The 12,758-nt window shown below is 41.8% G+C and overlaps 1 protein-coding gene across 1 annotated transcript in view; it reads left to right on the top strand.

The window, feature by feature from the left end:
• The first annotated feature begins 4,320 nt into the window (after nucleotides 1–4,320).
• The window catches only part of RILP (Rab interacting lysosomal protein), a 45,662-nt gene continuing 37,224 nt past the window's right edge, over nucleotides 4,321–12,758 (top strand). Inside the window, exon 1 of the mRNA XM_056558688.1 lies at nucleotides 4,321–4,645. Within this exon, the coding sequence (XP_056414663.1) occupies nucleotides 4,346–4,645 (300 nt within the window). The 5' untranslated portion in view covers nucleotides 4,321–4,345. The remainder of the gene's footprint in view (nucleotides 4,646–12,758) is intronic.

Genomic DNA, 12,758 nt, shown 5'->3' with positions numbered 1-12,758 from the left:
ACCCTGCAGAGTTAATATCTTGTACTGCCCCTTTGGCAAGTATCACAGCTTGTAAACGCTTTTTGTAGCCAGCCAAGAGTCTTTCAATTCTTGTTTGAGGTATCTTTGCCCATTCTTCCTTACAAAAGTCTTCCAGTTCTTTAAGATTTCTGGGCTGTCTGTCACGCACTGCTCTTTTAAGGTCTGTCCATAGATTTTCAATTATGTTGAGGTCAGGAGATTGTGAAGGCCATGGCAAAACCTTGGCAAAAACTTGATGTAATCCCCTGTGGATTTCGAGGTGTGTTTAGGATCATTATCCATTTGTAGAAGCCATCCTCTCTTTAACTTCAGCTTTTTCACAGATGGCATCAAGTTAGCATCCAAAATTTGCTGAAATTTTATTGAATCCATTTTTCCTTCTACTCGTGAGATGTTCCCTGTGCCACTGGCTGCAATACAACCCCAAAGCATTGATCCACCCCCATGCTTAACAGTTGGACAGAGGTTCTTTTCATTAAATTCTGTTCCCCTTCTTCTCCAAAGGTACCTTTGCTCATTCTGGCCAAAAAGTTCAATTTTAACCTCATCGGTCCACATAACTTGTTTCCAAAATGCATCAGGCTTATCTATATGTTCGTTTGCAAAGTTCAAACGCTGATTTTTGTGGTGAGGACATAAAAGAGGTTTTCTTCTGATGAATCTTCCATGAAGACCATATTTGTACAAGTATCTCTTTATAGTGGAATAGTGTACCACAACTCCAGTGTCTGCCAGATCTTTCTGGAGGGATTGTGCAGTCAAACATGGGTTTTGAGTTGTTTTTCTCACAATCCTGCGAGCTGTTCTGTCTGATATTTTTCTTGGTCTTCCAGATCCTTGCTTTAACTTCCACTGTTCCTGATGACTGCCATTTCTTAATTACATTCCGAACAGAGGATATTGACATCTGAAGATGTTTTGCTATCTTCTTGTAGACTTCTCCAGCTTTGTGAGCATCAACTATTTTCAGTTTCAGATTTCTAGACAACTGCTTAGAAGAACCCATGGTGCTGATTGTTGGGGCATGGTCAGATGAGTCTGGGCATTTAAAACCTTTGAGATTGACATCACCTGGTCTTCCCAAATGATGATTGAGAACAATCCATGACACTGGCAGGTCTCAGCTTTGCAAAGGGGGCAGTGCATGCTATAAATTCTGCAGGGTGCCCAAACTTTTGCAGACGCCATATTTTTTTTTTAGTTTTCTGTTATTTTGAAAGTGTAAATGATGGAAATAAAATCTAACTTTTGTTGACATATTATAAGAATGTCTAATCTGTAATTTGATGCCTTTTGGAGATTTTTCCATCTTTCCTTGGCTTCTTTATGCACATTAATACACATTTTTACCTGGGGTGCCCAAACTTTTGATCCCCACTGTACATCCTTCTAGCTTACACACATCTCTACAGATCATATATACATGTTGCTTACACACATCTATCATTCATACATACACACATCATTCATACACCATACATACAGTACATACACACATTATACATACACATGCCGCCCTCTGCCTCCCCCACATGCATAATACATACACATCATACATACACCGCCACCTCCAGATCCCCCACGTAATACATCTCCACACATCATACATACATCCTTCTAGCTTATACACATCTCCACACATCATACATACATACATGTTGCTTACACACATATCTATCATTTATACACACAAACATCATTCATATATCATACATACACACATCATACATACATACGTCTCCGCCCCCTCCACACAAGCATAATACATACATACACACACATACGTACACATCATACATATACATACATAAACACATCATACATACACCCCCCACCTCCAGATCCCGCATAATACATCTCCACACATCATACATACATCCTCGTAGCTTACACACATATCCACACATTATACATACATGTTGATTACACACATCATTCATACACACACACATCATTCATACATCATACATACAGTACATACACACATCATACATACACCATACGTACAGTACATACACACATCATACATACATCATACATACAGTACATACACACATCATACATACATCATACACACACATTAAACATACACCATACATACAGTACATACACACATCACACATTATACATACAGTACATACACACACATCATTCATACATCATACATACAGTACTTACACACATCACACACACATTATACATACAGTGCATACACACATCATACATACACCATACATACAGTACATACACACACATCATTCATACATCGTACATACACACATCATACATACACCATACATACAGTACATACACACATTATACATACAGTACATACACACACATCATACATACACCATACATACAGTACACACATCATACATACACCATACATACAGTACATACACACATTATACATACAGTACATACACACATCATACATACAGTACATACACACACCTCATACATACACACATCATACATACACCATACATATAGTACATACGCACACATCATACACACATCATACATACAGTACACACCATACATACAGTACATACACACACATCATTCATACATCGTACATACACACATCATACATACACCATACATACAGTACATACACACACATTATACATACAGTACATACACACACATCATACATACACCATACATACAGTACACACACACACATTATACATACAGTACATACACACACATCATACATACACCATACATACAGTACACACATCATACATACACCATAAATACAGTACATACACACATTATACATACACACATCATACATACCGTACATACACACACCTCATACATACACACATCATACATACACCATACATATAGTACATACACACATCATACATACACCATACATACAGTACATACACACACATCATACACACATCATACATACATACAGTACATACAGTACATACACACATACACCATGCATACAGTACATACACACATCAAACACACCATACAGTCAGTACATACACACATCATTCATACATCGTACATACACACATATCATAAATACACCATACATACAGTACATACACACCTCATACATACACCATACATACACACATTATACATACAGTACATACACACACATCATACATACACCATACATACAGTACATACACACATTATACATACAGTACATACACACACATCATACATACAGTACATACACACATCATACATACACCATACATACAGTGCATACACACACATTATTCATACATCCTACATACAGTACATACACACACATCATACATTAAAAAAACTGTAAATAAAAATAAACATATGTGGTATCGCCGCGTGAGAAAATGTATGAATTATAAAAATATATAATTAATTAAACCGCAAGGTCAATGGTGTACGCGCCAAAAAATTCCAAAGTCCAAAATAGCGTATTTTTGGCCACTTTTTATATTATATAAAAATGAATAATAAGCGATCAATAGGTCCGATCAATACAAAAATTATATCGCTAAAAACTTCAGATCACGGCGCAAAAAATTAGCCCTCATACCACCACAAACGCGGAAAAACAAAAAAGTTATAGGAGTCAGAAGATGACATTTTTAAACATATACATTTTCCTGCATGTAGTTATGATTTTTTCCAGAAGTATGACAAAATCAAACCTATATAAGTAGGGGATCATTTTAACCGTATGGACCTACAGAATAAAGACAAGGTGTCATTTTTACCAAAAAATACACTACGTAGAAATGGAAGCGCCTAAAAGTTACAAAATGGAATTTTTTATTCAATTATGTCGCACAGTGATTTTTTTTTTCCGTTTCGCCGTAGATTTTTGGGTAAAATGACTGACGTCATTACAAAATAGAATTGGTGGCGCAAAAAATAAGCCATAATATGGATTTTTAGGTGCAAAATTGAAAGGGTTATGATTTTTTTAAAGGTAAGGAGGAAACAACTAAAGTGAAAACACGGAAAACCCCTAAATCCTTAAGGGGTTAAAAAGGTTAATGTTTTTCCATATAAACAGATTTTGATTCCAAGGGGTTAAACAGTAATGATCTCTTGCTGTTTGCCTATACATATTTTACCATTGCGAACTGTATATGGGGGTATATTAGCGATGCTCGGTTCCCGGGAGTAGTAAATAGGTTACATTGGGGACGTGCAGCGCGCGCGGGGAGCTCTGGCGGAACGCGCCGAAGGTCAAGCAGTGGGCGGTGCCGAGAATGTGGGCGGGACCAGGAGCCGAACAGTGAGTGGGTGTCTTGTTGTTTGTGGGCGGGGCTACAGAGTCTGCCTTTTAAGTGGCATGACAGCTCCGGTGGCGGCGGACAGCGGCGATATGGAGCGAGTGTGGCTGAGGGCCCCGGACGCGCTGTCCCTGGAGGATGTGTACAGTATGGCCAAGAGCCTGGGCTCCGAGCTGCAGAAGCTGACCGAGCACTACGGCCCGGAGTCGGTGGCCGGGGTGGTCCCGCAGGTGGTGCGCGTATTGGAACTGCTGGAGGGCTTCGCGGCCACCGGGAGAGAACGGGGCCCGCCGGAACATGAACTGCTCATCCGGGCGGTACAGAACATGCATATGGGCAGAGAAGAGCGACCCGCCCCGGTAGGTGCTATCTTTATGTAATGCGTGATACTACAAGTACCAGCAGGCAAGAGTGCGAGCTGTTCTCAGGTGTCAGCTGACAGACTCTGGGGTCTTATAAGCCTCATGATCGTTGTACATTAGAGCAATGTTTCCCAACCAGTGTGCCTCCTGCTGTTGCAAAACTACAACTCCCAGCATGCCCAGACAGCCTTTGGCTGTCTGGGCATGCTGGGAGTTGTAGTTTTGCAACAGCTGAAGGCACCCTGGTTGGGAAACACTGGTGCATGAAGGAGGCAACTGCTACTAAATGTAGACAGCATCACATTGAGCTAGGACAACTCTGTGATCAACTTAGATTTTAAAGGGGTACTCCAGGGAACTGAACTTATGACACAATATATGGGATGTGACCTATTGTGGGGTTAAAGGGGTACTCCAATGGAAACTTTTTTTTTTTTTTTTTTTTTTTTTTTTTTTTTAAATCAAATACTGCCAGAAAGTTAAACAGATTTGTAAATTGTTTCTATAAAACAAATCTTAATCCTTCCAGTATTTATTAGCTGCTGAATACTACAGAGGAAATTCTTTTCTTTTTGGACCACAGAGCTCTCTGTTGACTTCATGACCACAGTGCTCTCTGCTGACATCTCTGTACATTTTAAGAACTGTCCAAAGTAGGAGAAAATCCCCATAGAAAACATATGCTGCTCTGGAGAGTTCCTAAAATTTGCAGAGATGTCAGCAGAGAGCACTGTGCTTGTGATGTTAGCCGAGAGCTCTGTGTTCCAAAAAGAAAAGAATTTCCTCTGTAGTATTCAGCAGCTAATAAGTACTGGATTAAGATTTTTTTAATAGAAGTAATTTACCAATCTGTTTAACTTTCTCGCACCAGTTGATTTAAAATAAAAAATAAATAAATAAAAAAAGTTTTCCACTGGAGTACCCCTTTAACATCTTTGCTTCTCGGTGACTGGCTGAGTGTGCGGTCACTTGCCCTTGCCCAGGAAGGTGTGGATGGGTAAGGCCCCTTTAACACTATAAAATTCATCCGATTTATATATCCCATAAGGCCGTTTAGAAAATCCCATTATAGTCTATGGGATTTTTACATTATCCATTTTAACCCGTTATAGCCCGTTATTAATAACGGACATTATTTTGTGACGGAAGATAGTAACAGGAGAGAGTGTGCATGCACTGTTTCTTCCGTTCATTCTCCCGTCATAAAATAACATCCTCCCACGATCTGCTGAACGCGGCCTGGCATTCTGCTGGAAGCAGTCGTTCTGACCCCCGCACAGAGCGCCGGCTGACACGCCCCCTCAATGTATCCCATAGAGATACATGGGGGGGTTGTCCTGCGGGGGTCGGAACGGCTACTTCCGGCAGAATGCAGGGGCCCATTCAGGAGATCACAGGGGGGGGGGGGGGGGTCCCAGCCGTCGGACCCCCTGCAATCTATAACTTATCCCCTTTGTTTTGGATAGGGGATAGGTTATTTTTTCACTGCACTACTCCTTTAAGACAGTCTTTAAATTTTGTGAAATGCAGAGTGTCCGTGGAGGATTTGCTGCCACAGAGATTCAACTGTGGGAATGGGACAGCGGAATCCAACTCAAGTAAATTTCAACAGAATTTCTGGTAGAATTCTTCCACAGAATTATTCCAATGTGTGAACATGTCCTTATAGGGCCCTTACTGTCCCTTTCACATGGGCAGATTACAGTGGTCCCTCAACATACGATGGTAATCCGTTCCAAATGGACCATGGTTTGTTGAGGGATCCGTGCAATGTAAAGTATAGGACGTTATACTCGCGTGTCCCCACCGCTCCGGACAGTCACCGCTGCCCTGGATGTCGCCCTCCATCGCTGTCACAGCGTCCCTGGGGTGTCCCTGACGCTCCGGAATGTCTCTGCTTCCCCGGGATCCTCGCTCTCAGTCACCGCCGTCACGTCTACGCACGCTGCTCCAATTGGATGACGGGACGGCGTGTGCAGTGACGTGATGACTACGATGGAGAGCGCCAGCGATGCAGGGGATCCCGAAAAGGACGATCCTGAGCTCCGAGGACAGGTAAGTGATCGTCAGCGGACCACACGGGGCACCGTAAATGACTATCCGGTGGCAGCTGAAGCAGTCTGCGCTGCCGGATAGCCGTTTATGCGATGGCCCCGACATACAAAAGCATCGTATGTTGATTCTGCCTCTGAGAGGCCATCGCATCTTGAAATTATCGTATGTCGGGGCCATCGTAGGTCGAGGGGGGGGGGGGGGGGGGGGGGTCACTGTATAGTCTTATTTCTCATTGACTATATACAAGTTGATTAAAACTCACTGAAAGACCCGTTTCCGGAGTTTGCTCTGTCAGGAATAAATAGCCACAAACCATCCCGTGTGATCCTCCTGTCTGCCGCACATTCCTAGATTTATATTCCTGTATAACAGTCACATGACTAGTAAACTCTTATATGGAGCGATGAGCGGGAACATATGGTCCTACGAGAATTCTATTAGCCGATAATCGCCCTGTGTAAAAGACAGGTAACCTGTCATAGCTTTCATGCTGCCTGATATACGAGTCATTGGGCAGCATTTACCGGCCCCTTTGGCCTTGATTTATCGCTAACTGTTTGGGCATAGGGCAAAATCTCAGTCAAGGCTGGCAGGGGGTACTTGCCAGGGACCAGTGATGACCAGTTCCCTTTAAAGTAGTGTTTTCCAAACAGTGTGTTTCCTGCAGCTGCAACAACAACAAATCCCATCATGTCCGGGCATGCTGGGAATTGTAGTTTTGCAACAGCTGGAGACACACTGTTTGGAAAACACTACTTTAAAGATAAAACTCTTTATGATATTTGTCTCTACATCCCGCCCAGGCCACACAAACAATCTGGTATTTATTGATCACATGTCATATTCTGCTGCGTATTTGCTGCTGTGTATTTTCTGACCCAAGTCAATAGGTAACAAAATTGGCTGCATATTCTGCTGCGCATTGACTTCATTGGATAGGAAAATACGCAGCAGCAAGATACGGCACATGTGATCCTACTCTAAAGGGGATCAGTTGCTGGATACAGACAGTTGATTCGTTGATCTTGTGCAGTTGAGCCCAGGAAATCGCTATTTTTAAAGTAGTATGCAAAGTAGGTGCAAGTACCCACAGGGGGGTTCTGAGTGCTGCGTGCACCAGGATTCCCATCCCCTCTTGCCACCTCCTTCTGCCTGTGCCTGGCAGCCTCTGCGCTGTCATTTCTGTGCCATCCTATTGTGAGGCGTCAATCACAGGCAGTAGGCAGCTGTGATGGGACACATGGGAATCCTGGGCACTTGTGGCATTTGAGACCACCCTGTAGGCACCCTTACCTAATTTTTATATTAAAGTATCAATGGTAAGACTGTGACGCTCCTTGTAAGCCCGGAGTCTGGATAATAAGCTCTGACAGATTTTCAAGGATATTTTGAGGCAGATTCCTGCATATTAAATGCCAATCATAGCAAAATTGTTAGTCATTTCATGGACCTAATAGAGATTACAATGCCCATACACACTAGATCAGTGGTCCCCAAACTGTGGCCCTCCAGATGATGCTAAACTACAATTCCCAGCATGCCTGGACAGCCGTTGGCTGTCCAGGCATGCTGGAAGTTGTAGTTTTGCAACATCTGGAGGGCCACAGTTTGGGGACCACTGCACTAGATGAATGCCATCTGAACCCACCTATTCAAGTAGAACCGGCTCCCATGTTTGTGTGAGGGCTTCCTGATCCTCTACTTGGCTATTGAGGGATTTGAGCTTAATGTTTTGACTTTATGCTGTGAATGAATGCGGATTTCATAGATTGCAGCGTCTATACGGAGCCTTTACATGAGCACGATTTCTGGATCGCTTAGTTCATGTGGCCCTTTGTTGCCATCAATTGTTGGCCCTGTGCCTTCCAATTACATTGATAAAGGTGCAGCTGATAATTAATAAAAAAAATGTTTCACCTGTTAAAATGACATGACCAACTAACAAGTGTTTGCTTGATCATTGATCGCTGGCAATATTGTCCCGTTTGGCTGATAATTGTCCTGTGTATTAGGACCCTTTAGTTCCTGTGGGAGATAAGATGCTGTCCCTCTCCCTATTAAAAAATGCATGCACGCTCAGCCACACCGCTATCTAGTCTTCGGGCACCTATAGTGATGAAAAGTTTATACGGGTCCACCAAATAAAGACAGGTATAAGATAATATCATCCTTTGACTTTTTTTCCCCACTAAACCGCTCTGCTAGTACATTATTATTTTATTTATTTATTTATTTTTATTTTTTTTCTCTCTCCAAAATGACTGGATTGAAAATTATATTCTAATAGTATATGGCTTAACATTTGAAAGGGGTACTCTGCCCCTAGACATGCTTTTCTTTTTCAAAGGATAGGAGATAACATGTCTGATCATGAGGGTCTGATCGCTGGAACCCCCCGAGATCTCTGGGCCAGCGCTGCGTTGTAACAGTCACAGAAGCCTGGTTCACGCCATGGATGGAGGGGGCCTGGCGACTGTGATCGCTAGTGGTCTGGCATGGAGCAGTGTTCACTCCGTGCACCAGATGACTGGGTGGGGTGCCCAGCAGAATGACCCCCCACTTCCCTGGCAATCAGACATGTTATCCCCTAACCTTTGGATAGGGAATAACATGTCTAGTGGTGGACTACGGCTTTAAGGGGGGCACCCGAAATGTATGGCTCTGCACTAGCTTAATAGCGGTTAAATTTCAGCAGGTGAGTTCTGGCTTTTATCAGCAGATGATCATTAACTCTATAGATGCCATGTTAAATGCAGATCACATCATCTATACTGAAAATGGATTTTGAGTGGGCTTGTTGGATCCCTGCAGTGCAATAGCAGGGGTCTGATGAGCACAAAAGGCTGCCAGAGGTCTCTTAGCAGCTTCTGGCATGCAGGATGGCAAATCATCTTGTGCAGCCTGCAGAGACAGGCTGTACCAGAAGATGGCCAATAGTACTGATCAATACTATGTAACAACATAGTATTGAACAGTATAAAGCAGCTAATGATTGCTATTAGAAGGCTGCTATGGGGACTTAAAAGTATAAAATTAATATTAAAAAATATTTCAAAATGGTACTGATTAAAAACTACAAATCATGGCGCAAAAAATGAGCCCTTATATGACTCGGCATAAAAATAAATAAATAAACAAGTTATAGGGGGTCTGAGTAGCACAATTTTTAACATGCTTATTTGGTACTACAGCTTTACCATAAAGTGCACTACGTAAAAACAAAAGTTGTAAAATTTGTGTTGCCATACATTTTATGGTGAAATTAAAGATGCCATTGCATCGCAGTACACTTGGCCCTGCAAAAAACAAGCCCTCATATTTGTTTGTGGATAAAACATTTTTAAGGGTTATGGCTCTTAAAAGGCGAGGATGGAAAAAACAAAAATGAAACCTGGTTGTGTCCTCAAGGCCAAAATGGTCTGTGTCCTTAATAGAAGAATAACCTCATACTGTATTACACACTGCAGTTAATTAGATTCTACAGCTTTATTAGGAAATTGTTTCCGTGATTTCCTAATATAAATTTCTCTTAATGGAATTGTTCTCTTCATGTGCAGAAATGATCTGATGATAAAGCCAAGCGACCTTATACACTATGCAATAGGCAGAATACTGGCCGCTTATTGACTAATAAATGTGAACCTGCATATTGAATAGAATATATATATATATATATATATATATATATATATATATATATATACACACACAAAAGAATGCAGCAGCATGGAGAGCTATACAGCTATGGTGTAATAGATGCAAATGTGAAACTATGAGATAGTGAGGCACTTAGCTCCAAATAGCTTGGACCGTCCCACCGCGATAAGGTGGCCTCATATTATATACACATATATGTGTGTATGTGTGTGTGTGTGTGTTTAGTCTAAGTAAATAAATCAGTCGGCGATCAGTATCTGCTCACATGACATTCCCGTCTAGTGGCCAGTAAGGAGGTCACAGATAAAAATAAACTGTGTGACGGAAATACGAGGAAGTGAACATAGTGCTGAACCAAACGTCTTGTGCGCTGTTATCCCATCAGGCCATATATCTGGCAGGACCATGTGCTCTTACTAATACTTAAGAAATGACCTATAAATATTTCATGCCAGTTTCCCACTGGAAGAGATTTGAGCAGGTGCCAGGCCTTTTAATCGGATGCCATCTGGAATACAGTAAGCTATGCATTCAGTAATGTAGTGTACACAGGACTTGCTCCAACAGGTGGGAAATGAGGCTGTAGTGTCCTTTGTCTCCATTTCTGTAGATGAGATCTGCTTCATTTACCTCAGACTTCGCTTCACCAAATCAGGGTATCACTTTTCCCTCCTACAGAGTACTGATTCTCTGGTCTAAGAATTGCATGAAGGGGTTGACTGGTTTATATTAAAGGTAAGCAGCTGACAGGGCTGTAAAATAACTATACAATACTCTGCCGGTCCGGTGTCCGTGCCTTGTTCTGCCTTTTGTTTACTTATCCGCTACAGCAGGATCAGAACGTCATCAGAAGAGGCAGGACAGTCATCAAAGTACGTAAACAAAAGCTTTGGGGCAGAATGGAGCGCAGACACTGGACCAGGATAGGTGAGTATGCCATAGTTATTCTATAGCCCTACTGCCAGCCACTTACGTTTAAAAAAAATTGGGCAACCCCTGTTTTAATTTATAAGTTCTCCTTTTGAGTGTGAGGGAATTGATAATAACCTGCAAGCATGGATATAAATGTGTAGGGAGATGGCACCTTACCTAGTCCTTGCAGTGGTTAGGGGTTGCATTGCTTCGCTGGCAGTATGTACCACTGCTAGTATGTATATGTGTTTATGACCGAAAGCCTAGGATAGGGAATAAGATGTTTGATTGCGGTGGGGGGGGGGGATCCGGCCACTGGGACCCTCCGCGATCTCCAGCCCAGCATCTTTATGTTGACGTCGTGCCTTGCTCCCTACATTCATGTGAATGCTCCCTTATGATTATTATTATTATTATTGTTAAAAGGAAAATATATATACTTTTTTTTATTTTTTTTTGTATGTACACTGTAGCAAAGTATTAGTACCTAGTAACTGCAACTGTTGACTACGATGTCATTCTTGTTATGTGTCACTATTTAGTCATGTAAATAAAGATTAACCACTGTAGAATAAACAGTTGCGTAACTTTGTTTCAATGAGTAACCATTTTCAAGATCTTCACCTTACAGTGGTCAAGCAGATCTACTACTATGGCTCTGTTCACATGAGCGATAAAAGCTTCCATGCAGATTTTGTTAAATTTAGAACAATAGAACAATAGCACTGCATGCGGTTATATATTTTATTTTTACATTTTTTTTTTACATTTTTTGTTTTTTTTACAATGGTCACGATATTGGCACAATCAAGTGATTCATGGATTGTAATTTAAAAAAAAGAAGAAAATTTTTATTTTTTTTTTTTTTTTTTACTTCACAGTCCATTATCCACAAATTATAGTTCACACAATCTTAAAGGGGTACTCCGCTGCTCAGCGGTTGGAACAAAATGTTCCGAATGCTTAGAGCCAGCACCGGGAGCTCGTGACGTCATAGCCCTGCCGCGTCATGCCCCCTCCCATAGACTTGCATTAAGGGGGCGGGGTGTGACATCATGAGGGGCGGGGCTGACATCACGAGCTCCCGGCTCTAAGCATTCGGAACATTTTGTTCCAAATGCTGAGCAGCGGAGTACCCCTTTAAGTCATATCACCCAAACTCTATATCTGTCACAATTTTTTTTGGCTGAAAACTCCCTCTTACGTATGGACGTCAGGGTTGGACCCTTTTTATAAGTCATTTGGGTCCTTTTGGACTCCATGTTGCAGTGTTGTGAATGTGATGTGGATTCTATTATAAACATAAGCCATAGGGCTGATGAAAACAGTCTTGATACTACTTCTATCTGATGGCTCTTACCTACACTGATTCATGGCAACATACTAAGACTTGAGTTCAGGACGAGAGAGATTTGTGCTCTCGGGGATAACTTACACCGATACCAAACTATGTGTGGGCAGCACTAGGTCACGGTATGTTCAGCAT

This window comes from Hyla sarda, chromosome 2 (genome assembly GCF_029499605.1).
Source record: "Hyla sarda isolate aHylSar1 chromosome 2, aHylSar1.hap1, whole genome shotgun sequence".
NCBI lineage: Eukaryota > Metazoa > Chordata > Amphibia > Anura > Hylidae > Hyla > Hyla sarda.
The sequence above is the reverse complement of the archived record's forward strand: the minus strand, read 5'-3'. Positions and strand labels throughout refer to the sequence as shown.